General features: G+C 44.5%; 3 protein-coding genes across 7 annotated transcripts in view; 2 read left to right on the forward strand and 1 right to left on the reverse strand.

Moving 5' to 3' along the window:
• Positions 1 to 7,728, forward strand: part of Glut4EF (Glucose transporter 4 enhancer factor) — a 110,940-nt gene extending 103,212 nt beyond the window's left edge. For all 5 annotated transcript variants that reach the window (XM_070281641.1, XM_070281642.1, XM_017247212.3 and 2 more), the window contains 3 exons: positions 2,147 to 2,238; positions 6,359 to 6,556; positions 6,623 to 7,728. In XM_070281641.1, coding sequence (XP_070137742.1) covers positions 2,147 to 2,238; positions 6,359 to 6,556; positions 6,623 to 7,523 — 1,191 coding nt within the window. In that variant the 3' untranslated portion in view covers positions 7,524 to 7,728. The remainder of the gene's footprint in view (positions 1 to 2,146; positions 2,239 to 6,358; positions 6,557 to 6,622) is intronic.
• On the reverse strand, positions 3,175 to 6,122 carry Art4 (arginine methyltransferase 4). Its single transcript, XM_017247214.3, has 5 exons — positions 5,531 to 6,122; positions 5,133 to 5,467; positions 4,511 to 5,069; positions 4,043 to 4,453; positions 3,175 to 3,986 (listed from the first exon to the last, which is right to left on the reverse strand). Exons 1-5 carry the CDS (start codon positions 5,730 to 5,732, stop codon positions 3,898 to 3,900), a joined length of 1,596 nt encoding a protein of 531 aa, XP_017102703.1. The 5' UTR covers positions 5,733 to 6,122; the 3' UTR covers positions 3,175 to 3,897.
• Positions 7,653 to 11,206, forward strand: LOC138926680 (zinc finger homeobox protein 3-like). Its single transcript, XM_070281646.1, has one exon. It carries the CDS (start codon positions 7,653 to 7,655, stop codon positions 8,103 to 8,105), a length of 453 nt encoding a protein of 150 aa, XP_070137747.1. The 3' UTR covers positions 8,106 to 11,206.
• The last annotated feature ends 1,518 nt before the right edge of the window (positions 11,207 to 12,724 follow it).

Here is a 12,724-nt window from a genome sequence, read left to right on the forward strand (position 1 = left end):
AATACAATTTTGGGGAAAAACTGTATCTTGTAATATATTTCTTTATATTTTGGAGCATACAAAGTGGCATCCTTAAAGAGGTCCTTGTTCTGGCCACGGCTGCCGGCACAGCATGAGCCACCAAATCAGGACACAGTGCGGTAGTCATTGTGCCGCCGTAATGTGATGCCTCTGGACCGGGGTGGAATTTTATTTCCGTTTTCCGGCCGTTCCCCAAAAAGTTCTGCCAGCTGGAGTTCTACCGTTGAATGGTTTTCTTTCATTAGCAAACAGGCATTTTGCCGTCCCTCGCCCCTGGCTCCCTCATTAGAGCCAGATAATTAACACGCACCAATACACTTACATCACAGAACAGAACACCAGAGGACACCAGAGCGGACATCCATCCATACATAACTCAAGCTGCTTTAATTTACTTTTAGATTCGAGTGACTTGGCAGGTGGCAATAAATGGCAGCACAGACTGCTGCCACTGGGAGTTGGGGGACTGGGGAGGATGAGCAAAACTGAAAGCCCAACATGATTCGGAGCTCGGTTGGCGCTTTAATTGAATATAATTGAAAAGCAAACAGCGACGTCAGCTGGGGAATTGAAAATTACGCATACGCAGCGTTTGACAAATGAACGATATTAGGCTTATCGGGCAACCATCGGACGGGGGGAACAAAATTGAGGCATTAATAAACCCGTTCAGAGAGCATTAAGATGCCAGTCACGAAGGCGGCCGGGCAACTCCCACAAACTGCAAACATTGGCAGGAAAAGCTGGCAGGAAAAACAGGAAAAACACTTGGCAAAAGCACACACATCACATCTGGCAACAATTGTGCGTGTGGCTTTGGCTTTGCGGGCTTTTATTTATGGGCCAGGATATGCGTTGTATCCTGCCGCCCGGAAAGCTGCCCACTAATTGCACCAAGTTAAAACGAAAAGTGTGTACAACGCCCAGCTCCCTCGTTTTCCACTCTTCCTGGTTTTTCTTTTTGGTTCTCCTTCAAGCTAATGCTCCGCACAACCACGTGCGTCAACAATTTACGCCGCCTAAGTAGCGCAAGATATTTATGTTTATGATTACGTTGTGGTTGGCAGGCTTCACCACCGCTTTTCCTCTAAATGGCTGCCAGCTTTTCCGTACTTATAGCGAAAATTGCTCATACGCCGTGTGGTCTCATGTACGCCCTGTACATTTTCCCAGCAAGTGACCGTGCCAACTTTAAGTAGATCTGAAGCCGAAATGCTGTAAACAAATCGTTAATCACTTGCTGCACCCAAGGCCGCAACCAAAAAAACCCAAAACTTAATTTTCAATTTGTTGAGCCGCCGCACAAGGACACCCGAAATGCAAAACAAGGACGCAATCAGTTGTTTGCAGTTTTCCACCAAAAACTGTGACAGCGTATGTATAAAAACTGGGTCAACTGCCATCAAAGCTGCTCCTGCTCCTGCTCCTACTGCTGCAGCGCTGCTGTAACCTTCATAGCATAAAGCGCAGCATAAATTCCGGCGCATCAGAAAGCGAAAAGCTGAGCGGAAAAAGCGTGTCAAGGCGAACGACAAACGGAGCAAAGCGACCACAAGGTGACCCAGTAAATAAGGGCAGGGGCTGGGGCTTGAGGGTGGTGGGGGCAGTTGGTGGATGCTCGGCAAGGGCACTCCGTGGACCGGGCCCGGACGCGGACCCGGTCCCGGGGCCTGTTATCAGTGCAGCGTCACTCGGGCGGCATCGTTTGCGGCGCTCGGCATTCAGGCAGTCAGCCAAGCCAGGCAACCGACCAGCCAGGCAGCCAGCCAGTTGCATTGTCCGCACCAACACAGTCGCATTTGGCACCGGGCCGGCACCGGTTGTACTAGCTCCTGCTACCGCAACGGCTGATAGTGATATAGCCATCGCCAGGATGAACACATTGGCACTCAATTACTATGTGGAGCGCAGCGACTACGAGAGCTATGGCGGCGACAGTCCCTCGGGAGAGTGCTCCTCGCACTCCTCCTCCACGTCGTCCGTCTCCGTGAGCGCCTCCGCAGACTCCCTGCTGCATCCTTCTTCCCGCCAAGTATGCCCTAATCGCTGCTAATGATACCCACTTTTCTTGATTCATTTTTAATGACCCGCACTAATCTTATTTTCCATTCTTTTCTCGTTTCAGTCCAAAAAGTTCCGCTGTCTCTATGGGGGCTGCGACTACACCGAGCTCGATCACAAGAAAATCCAGCGCCACGTCAGGAAAATACACTTGAGGTAAGTGGAAAAATTATATCAGAGCGTCCAGGTTATATAAGCAAGTGATTCGGGATAGGGTAGATATTACTATGCGGGCAGGCGAAGGGATAGGTACAACTCCTACGCTCGGGTCTGATATCAAAGGATGAAATTTCGAGGACTTTTCACAGCCCTTGTAGGGGTGCAGCAGCAAGTGGGTGGAGCCTTGACTTAGCCACCGTACCGTGGGCTGCGACCTTCTGCCAAAGTGCACTCTGTCCGCTCGATTCCACTGTGCCAAAGCCGAAGCCGAAGCTCGAAAGTAGAGCACTCGAACACAGTAAGCAGGTCACACGTACTATTCTGCCACCCACCATACCGTCCCGTCCAGCACGCAGATTACTTTGCGCACCTTGAGGGTTCGGTTGGGCGATGGGGGCTGGTTTTGAGGCCAAGGTCCGTACACCCACGCCCGATCCGCGAACTGCACAAGGCACTGCGTTTCCTATGTAATAGCCGAAAAGGGTCTCCAAGTGGGGGAAGGGGCCACCACCCAATGTAAAGTCCGCAAATAAAAGACGCTTTTTGTTTTTTTGCTTTTGCTTTGACATTGTTTTTTTTTTCATCTCTGCATATATGCGATATATCTGTATACGTATATATAATTGTATATATTTATATTTATGTATGCAGTGTGTGGGTGTCTAGGTAGTAATGCATGTGTGTCGATGGTGTTGTTAGTGTTGTTGCTGGCAAATGAACAGGTCTAGAAAGTACAGCACGCACACAGGATGCGCCTCTGGCGAACACAATAATGAAGATACGTTAGTGTCGGAGTCTGTATTGGTATTTATGCTGGTTGGCGTACACTAAGTTTATATCTAGGTATATATATATTTATAGTGTCAACTATATGCGCTGGGCAGGCAGACGGCGGTATAGTAGGATCTGTGAACTGAAACTCAAACTGAGGGGTTTGTGTGATAGGTAGGCATGTATGTATAATCTCTCGTAACTTAGCACTATAATCCTATGAGCAATTTCTTACAATTTGAAAACGAACTAAGGTTAAAAACACACGATAAAATGCGGCACAAGTACAAAAATAATTGAAACTAACAGGAAGGGACACACAATATAATATAACACGCACAATAGATACAATACACGATCTGATTCGGGTTTTTGATCAAAGCTTTCGGCACAAAACTGCAAGTGACAATTGGCATATTAACTAAGAAAATTTCCTGAAGCGCTGACCCGCACGGGCTAAATATCGTTATTACATTTTACATACGTTAAAAACACTAATTACTATGGGCTAAAATTAGCTTAGGCTTATTAATATGCTGTGTGTTCTAAACAACTACATTAGTCTGCCTTGATTTGTTGATTGTTTTTTGTTGGTTGGTTGGTTGGTTGGGTGGCTGGCTAGCTGGGTTTCTCTTCTCATCCGATCGTGTTAAGCGGCCAATAGAGTTTCGAGTTTTAAAAAAGGAAGGGGGGGGAATGAAAAGGGGTAAAATCAATTTGGAAGGTAGGTAGGCACAATAATAAATTAACAGTGTACAATAAATAACCTAAACATATAAACGTCGTAACACAAAAGCTGAACAATAAAATAGAACCAATCATTAAAAGTTTAGCGGACTTAGAGCAAAGAGAATTCCCAGAAAAGATGTATTATAAATCGCTGCCTTAGTGCGGATGCATAAGTCCATGGGTGATGTCCATGCTGCCGTCGCCCATCCCGTTCACGCTGATGGTGCCATTAAGCATGCTAGAAGCTATAAAGAAAGTTATAGCTTAGCTTTCCTCTCGAATATCTCAAAATGGTACTTACAGTTGCGTGAGCCCTGCGAGTCCACCTGCGTCCAGTACTGCTCCGACGGGCTCTGCGTACTAGTCCCCGGCGGTGCCTGCACCGGCGCCCCCGTGTACCGAAAATACGGATTCTTGAGGTCCAAGGTGTTGCTCGACGAGATTAGCGTACCCTCGATGTGCAGGTCGATGGTCACATCGTAGGACTGCCTCCGATTGGCCTCCAAGAGCACGCGACCCGTAAGTGTTTGGCCCTGCTTAATAAAGATGGGCATGGGGAGCAGGCAGCGCACCTGGTACCAATGTGTCAGTGGTGCTGTGGGCGACGTTGATAGCCATACGTTTTGGCTGGTGCCGCTAAACTCGACGTCGAACCAGAAAGCCAGTCCATGGCAGATACCTGTCTGCAGTATATGAAACTCGAGCGGAATGTCTAAAGACATAATTCAGATTAGCATATATATTATACTGTAACCCCGAAAGCACTTACCAATCACATGCAGGTCGTCCTCCTTGTCATTGAGAAAGTCGCACACGTGACGCACCGACTTCGCCATACAGATGCGGATGTCGAAGGTGTCTACAATGGGCTGGCGGAAGTACTCCTTCATTCCCTCCTTGTGCAGCGTGGTCAGATCCACACCGTGAAAAGCAGACTGATACCAAAAGTTGGCCTTGTTGTACTGTTCCGAGTAGAGCGACTCGTCCGAAAAGGGGGCGATGTGCAGGTCGCCGTGCGTGGGGAACATCTTGCCTTGCGGCTTCAGCCATTTCCGGGCATGCAGATACGTTTCCAGCATGCGCTCGTTGTAGAGCATGTAGCCCATAGGCTCCGATATGATAACGTCCACCTTCTCGGGCAGCTCGATCTCCTCGATCTTGCCCGGTATCACAGAGATCTTATGCTGCACATTGTTGGACTCCACCAGTTGTTGGGCATACTGAGCCATGTTGGAAGCCTCAATGGCGTAGACCTTGGCAGCACCAGCCTGCACGGCGAAGAAGGACAAAATGCCAGAACCAGCTCCCACATCCAAAACAATCTTATCCTGAAAGTGGACCATTATTAGTTACACAAATAGCTCCAAAGGAAAAAAATCTCTTTAGTTTACTTGAAAGTCGATTGAATTGCCCAAAATAGCCCTCTGATAGGTGCTCGTCCTGACATAGTCCTGCATCATGTTCTGCTGCTGACTGAGGTAGCCATAGAATTGGAAGTACTGCGAGGCGGAGGACTCCTCGGTGCGTTGTGAGAACACAGACTTGGGCCTTAGGTGCTTTACATTCTCCACTACCTTCCGGAACAGCTGCTGGTCCTGTTCGCTAGAAAACCTCAGGACCAGGTTGTCGGACTCTAATGAGACGGCATAGCTTCGTCTGCCCATCTGGGCGGCATCCGTGTCGGCAGATACCATGTACTCCTTGAGCACGTGGTTGCGGTCATCGTCTGAAAAGATTAAGAGTTTGAGTTAGCAAGTTTTTCGGTGATTATATCATCTGGAGGGCCTACCGTCTACTATCCGGAGGACTACACCTTGGGAGTCGTAGCTGCAGAGCAGTGTACAGCTGCCCTTGTATTTGTTGGCAAACTCCAGCTTCTGCTCGTCGGCGATGGCGCTGATTACCACGCCGCTGAACTGGCAATTGCTGAGCGGGCAGACGGCGGCGGCGGTGGCTAGTTTTCGGTTCTCCTCGAGTCGCAGACTAGACATGATGCTCAAGTGTGCAAGATTCTTTCTCGGCAGGAACAGATCACAGCGCTAAATCTTTTTTTGTTAATTGACAATGTAGACCGTGCAATATTCACACACACACATGCACGCTCTCAACCTTACAATAAAAACGCACACAGACGCAGGCAGACAGACAGACGCGCAAATTTTTTTCAGCGACAGCGGCGGCGACGGCGATGGCTGCAAAATTTTCCACAACAAATGTGCGCTGTTTCTTTTATCTCGTGACGGCAGCTGCTATAGTAATTGGCGCGCTGCTATTAGCAATTGCTACAAATCGATCACTTTTTGTTGATTTCGTATTGATTTTTTTGCGCCTATCGCCATCTATGGGAGTTAAGATTTGCCAATGGCAATGCCTCGTTTTCGCGAAAAGTTTCGATAGTTGCTATCGGTTTTTTGATAAACTTCCATCTTTAGAAAAACCGATAAAATTATTGGCAGTTGGCAACGCGAATCATCAGTGATTACCAGGGATGGCAAACAACTTTTATTTGAATTGTGCCGATAAATACCGCTATTTATTTTTTAAGCTTTTAGAATGTGAATCCTTGAAGTCTCTCTATTCCTGGAATTTTTTAATTAAATTTCCCTTCGCTTTACAGAAAAAAGGCCCGCTCCGGGGAATATGACAGCTGCAGCGAACACGAAGAGGACTTCTACTATGACGAGGAGGAAGAAGAGGATGAGGAGCTGGATAAGACCACCAACTTGGCCTCCGAACCGACGCTTAGCCACAGGGACATGGCACGTCCGCCTCACGAGGATCCGGAATACCAGAAACAGATTGTGGGAAACTTCAAGTGAGTTCCGGTTAGCGATGTATTACGGACGATATATTTACTAATGTTTCGGTTTCAATTTTCCAGGCAAGGACGAAGCCACTACAACCGCGTGACCTACCAGAGGGCGGATCACCACATTGGTGGTGGAGCTGGAAGCAGCATCAGCGGCAGCAATAGTAGCATACCGATCACCCACCAACAGCAGCTGCAAAACAACAACACCAGCTGCACTCCCAGCACGCACCTGGTGCACCACGACTACACCTGGCCAGCGGCGGCGGCCACGTCTGGCGGGATTGGTAGCAATACCACCGGAACGGGAAACAACCCGGGAGCCAGCTCCACCTCGCCGCTCACCAAGCATGCGCGCTCGTCGTCCACCCGTCCGTCCCTCTCGGTAGCGCCATATCCATCGCCAACGTGCGTCCAGCAGCAGCAACACCACAACAATCACCACACGCTCCACCACAACTATGCGGGAAGCAGCAGCACACCCAGTGGCAGCTGTAGCAGCTCGAGCAGTCCGGTGATTCACCGCAATAGCAGTGCCAACAATATGCTGCAGCAGTTATCGCAGCAGAATGTGACCGTTACGGCGCACCATCACCAACAGCAGCAACAGCACCATCACCAACAACACCAGCAGCATCTCGTCTCCAGTGTGACGATCACGCCCAACTACAACCCGGCGCAGCAGCATCACAGCCACCATCAACAGATGCGCCACCAACAGACAACTGCCGGCAACCTGGTTGCCCACAATCACAGCAACAACCACACCAGCAACAGCAGCAACAACAGCAGCAACCACTCCAGTGGAAGCATGCATATGGCAGTGCAGCCGGTGAAGCACACACCGCACTCGCCGGGCAAGAGGACGCGAGGGGAGAACAAGAAATGCCGCAAGGTCTATGGCATGGATAAGCGCGACCAGTGGTGCACCCAGTGCCGGTGGAAGAAGGCATGCAGCCGCTTCGGAGACTGAAAGCGGCAGAAGTCGTCGACGGAGGCGGCAAACCAGGCGTCGGCGCACCAGTCCAAGGCAGCAGTATCAGCATCCGTTAAAGCAGCAAACCCAGCCACAACTCCCAATTCAACAACATCAGCAACAAAAATGACCACCACGGTGGTGCGACTGGCAGCTGAAGTGGCGGCAGGAAAACAGCTTCCTGCCTCACTCACCATCAAAACCAATCGGCGGTACGGAGCCAGTCAGGGCCACCACGTGGCCCAAAACCAGCACCATCCTTACGCGGTGACCGCCAACAGCAACACAATTATCAATAGGCCAGTGCGTATACGCAGTGTGGCCACTTCGGTGATTGTGGCGCCAATTTCATCCGTACCCACCAATGCTGAGGGAGCTGAGGAAGGAGAAATGGAGACAGACGATCCGGAGGCGGAGGAACCCGATGCGGATGAGGAGGAGGAGCAGGAAATGGAACAGGAGGAGCTGGAGGAGGAGGAGCAGGTGGCCGCCGCCAATGGGTTGCTGGCCTGGAGCCGAGCAGCCGCCAGCCAGCATCAGCAGCAGCAGGCTGCCCAGGCCGTGCTAATGCAGGGCTAAGCTCCTGCGAACTGCGATACTCCTAACCCACTGAACCACTCAAACCACTGACCCACCATCGCCAGAGATCGCCCCCGTAATCCATCTGTTAGACTGGACTGCTGGGACAAGCTGTTGCTGCCTGCCGCAGGACAAATCGCCAATGCGAAATGCATTGTGCGAAATGCAAACGAAAAATGGTCTCTTCTTATTTACTCTGCATTGTAATGTGCACCTTAAACACGTAACGGTATCTCTTTTGTTGTTGTGCTGGTGTTGCCAACTGCCGTGCAAAATGTTGCAAAGCAAACATTGAAAGCTTGCTAGTTGCAACACAACGCACCCGGGCAACATTTGCAATATACAATAATTTTATTTTATATCATACATATTATACTATACATATTTATTTCTAAAATGACTTTGTTAATTTTTATGTTAATACATTGAAGCAGCAGCAACGGATGGCAGTTTTTTACAAACGAAAACCTTATGTATATGCCAGCTGTTAAACAATACATATATGCTATAAAACATTACAAAAAAATGCAAAAGAAAAAAACAGAAAAAAATAATTTAAAACCTAAACATAAACAAAACAAAACAAAACCAACAACAACAACAAAACAAACAATATTTAAAGCAAATATACATTTGATTTTTTTTAGTTTGTAAGAACTCTAGTAAATTTTTTTATAGTATTAAGTGCAATTTCTGTTCTACTTCTCGCTCTAAACAAAGAAAAAAAGCAAAACCCAAGCTAAACGAACTCAAAACAAAGCAAATCAAAATGAAACTATTAAGCAGAATATTCAAAACAGAAAGGAAGGTAGACAAAAAACAAAAAACATAAATAAAACCTAAAGATATGCATCTTAAAATATTCAAGGCGTTGCATCTGCACATTATATAGGCATAAATACAAAACTAAATAGTTAAATTACTTGCATAATCCATGTGTAATTCAAATCCAGAAAAACCGTTTAAATACAAGTTGTATGTGTGTGTTAAATCGCTAAGAGTTAAGTATTAATCGACTTCATGCATACGTGCGGCAATAGTTGGACACACAGTTAAATATTCTAGTTGATTAAGCACCACCCATCCACCACCACCCACACCCACACCCTTAGTCCACAAAGTCCATAGTCCCCCCAAGTCCAAAAAAACTCTCAATCATCTATAGAACAATTACCCTGATCCAAAATCCAAGTCCAATCCAAAACACGCTAATGTAACATATAGAAATACGGAGCAACTTAAACTTAAATGTAGTGAATTTTAAAACCAAGCAAGCAAGCAAACAAACAGACAGGTCGACAGACATACAGACAGCAGTTAAATATCCACAAGATACTAGATCAGATCTTATTAACTAATTAAACAGCAAAAATGAAACCGTCATTATTTCTATTGGAGCCAGAAGGAAAACACTTTTCAATCATGTTCAAATTTTTAATACATTGTTAAGTTGATATTTTTTAAAAACAAAAACACCCACAAAAACGAAAAATGAGCAAAATTCGTCTATTAATTAATTTGTAATGAACTTATGACTAAAATCTAAGATTTAAAGGCAAAACAAAATACTTTTTGCGTTGTGCAACTGTTGTGAATTGTTCAAATTACGGTATAAACATACAATACAATGACGTCACAAATGACCCAGCGAGGTTTGCGAGGAAAGATATATATTATGTAGTATCGGGAGGAAGCCAGATATTGAGATTGTTGAGCAGGAGCCGAAGCATTATCGGGAACTTACGGACGAAGAAAAGAAAATACACAAGGAATTCTTAACCAAATTGGAAGTACAAACTAAAGTCTAGAATATGTATATATATAACCAATACACAGATAAAGAAAAAAAAAACGAAAAATGAAAAGTGAAAGTGAATAAAAGAAAGCGAAGTGCAATGGGATAAAGAATCCAAATCGAAACCGAATCGCGATGATAGAAAGCTATAAGGAGATAATCAAGGAAAGATCGGGAAACTTGAGCTTAAGTGGCAAGAGCTTTAAATGTTTTTGAAAATTGATGCAAAAAAAAAATTATGAGGAAAGTTGAAGGATACGGAAACGTTATGGAAAGGCGGGAGATTTAAAAAAAGAAAACCGTTAAGGGGAGATACGATGGAGACACGCAAGCGAAAATTTCATTGAAATTGTTTGCCGTGATTTGAATGAAATTCATAATGGTGGCCATTTTGTGTAATGCGAAAAAGTTGAACAACATTTTTTACACTTGTATTTCGTTTTTATTAACTATAAGTTTAATCCAACCCACAACAACAACAACGTTTGTAACTACACCTAAAAAAAAAGGAGAAAAGATACAAAACAAAATATAAAGCTTGAAGAAATGTGAAATTGAAAACGGAGTAAATGCAAAATCATTTTGCTTTTTTTTTGTCTGTCGCCCGTCGCGGCATCTATTCTTTATTACGATTATGATTACGATTATGATTATTGTCATCATTATTATTGTTTTTCTTGCTAATTTTCGTGCACCACAAAAAAAATACACACACTCACACAAAAAACACACACCACGCATACGTAGTTAAGTGTGTAAACTCGATCTATTTCGTTGCGTTCTGGAAATTATTTAAACTTAAGTGATATTTTTAGAAACAAAACAACAAAAAACAAAGAATGAAAGAAAGAAAACTATCCATTATTATATAATTATCGCTAATATTTCATACTATTTTCATACAATATTGTATTGTATTGTGTACGATTACCACATAATCACGAAAAAAGCAAGAAAATGCGAGGCACGTTACATCGCCCGATCGGAGGTTTTATACTCTATCCACTTCGATCTACGATCTGACCTGGCCCGAGAGGGAGGATTAAAACAATAAGTGACACAGATGAGATGAAGGAATCGAAGAATTAATGCTAAATGAAAATGGAATCAGAAATACATACATATATATCAGTAAAGGTCAAAGCTCTAATCCATCGAACATGAATGCAAGATTCATACAATAGCGAGAAATAATATTTCTTTTTATTTTTTTCTTGAAAAGAAAACCACACAACAAGAACACCAATTTTATTAAAAAATATACAATTGTTATTTATAATTAAAAACAAAAAAACAAAAACCAAAACCTTTGTTTTTATTATGATTTCACATCTTTTCAGTTACGTCTTTCGGTTATTCTTTCAGTTATCCCTATTTTTTGAGTAGAACGGTTTCCGATAAAACGGACTCCATTTTTCCTACAAGATGAATGCATTTCCCGAACAGTCACGGTTTCCACCAGGGTCTCAGAATTGTAGAATGGCATAATTCGCATCGGAAACTATAGTACAACTTTCTACTGCATCTTATAGATACTCCGATGGTAGGATAGACCTCTTGCTTTAGTTATCCTTCGCATTTGAGTCAGACAGCTCCAGCAGATCGAAGTGAAGGCTCAGCAGAATATGAATCATAGACGGAGACTTGATACATTTCTTCTGATATTTATCGTCGTTATTGATGTGTGTGTGTATACATAACGTAATCTCTAAGCTAATAAGGACACTCTGAATCAAACTCCCCTAAGGAGCAAGGGTTCGATTAAATTTATAAATCTCACCGGCAGAAATGCCGGTTCAGCGCGGTATGTTGCATCCACTAAAACGATATATAAGTAATTATACTTGATACATTACATTTACGAGTAGGTGTGTAGCTAAGGGCTAAGTATCTGAGCTTGGAATGAGTCGTTGTGGCGATTTTTGAGTACTTAGATATGTATATCTTATTCCACTTGGAATCGAAACTGAATCGGAGCGGCCTGGGCGTCTTTGTGTGTGTGTCGGTGTTCATTTTTTGATAATTGGATAAATAATGAATTGGAGAGCGAAATTAGTTATTAAACAAAATTGCATTCAATATAAGGCTGATTTATTTGACATGTTCATTTTGATATATACACGTGCACCCACTGGCACACCCGCACACCACGCACACACACACACGCGCGTATAGATCACACGCACTCTCACGCATATCAGCCAGGCAGCTAACGGTGCTAGACATTTGGAATTCCATTTAAAATTAAGTGCATTAATCGGTTAGTTTAGTGAGTATCCAGCAAAAAAGACTTGCGCATCGTTTATTTGGCTGCGTTTTTTACGCCCCCAACTCTCACTCCCATTTTCCATTTCGCATTTTCCATTGGCATTTCATCGATGAGAATCGAGACAGAGCAGGCCCAGAGCAGGAAATCCGTTGCATACCCCCAGGCGTTGGTAGCATAAGAGTTGTTGGGATGGGAACCGAATCAACCGCTTCACACTGCCAGCATGTGCTCCTAAACCTGCCTGCCCACAAAATCATTTATCCTGCTTACAAATTAAAATTAATAAAGGAAAATCCGAGGAAGCAATAAGCTATTTATACAATCAAATGTCCTTGTATTGTGGTTAGTGTCACCTCTCCAATCATCTCACATCCACCCACAAATTAGAAGACACTCTTGTAAACTGACTGATACTTCAAACAAAAATAATTAATAATTAAAGTACGAAGAGCAACAAAATCGGACGAAAAATAATCATCTTTCGTAGAGCTTTGCGATTATTCAAGGACTACCTGTGTCCGCAAAGCATAATTAAGGGAGAGAGTAACATTATTT

Source organism: Drosophila bipectinata, chromosome 3R (genome assembly GCF_030179905.1).
Source record: "Drosophila bipectinata strain 14024-0381.07 chromosome 3R, DbipHiC1v2, whole genome shotgun sequence".
NCBI lineage: Eukaryota > Metazoa > Arthropoda > Insecta > Diptera > Drosophilidae > Drosophila > Drosophila bipectinata.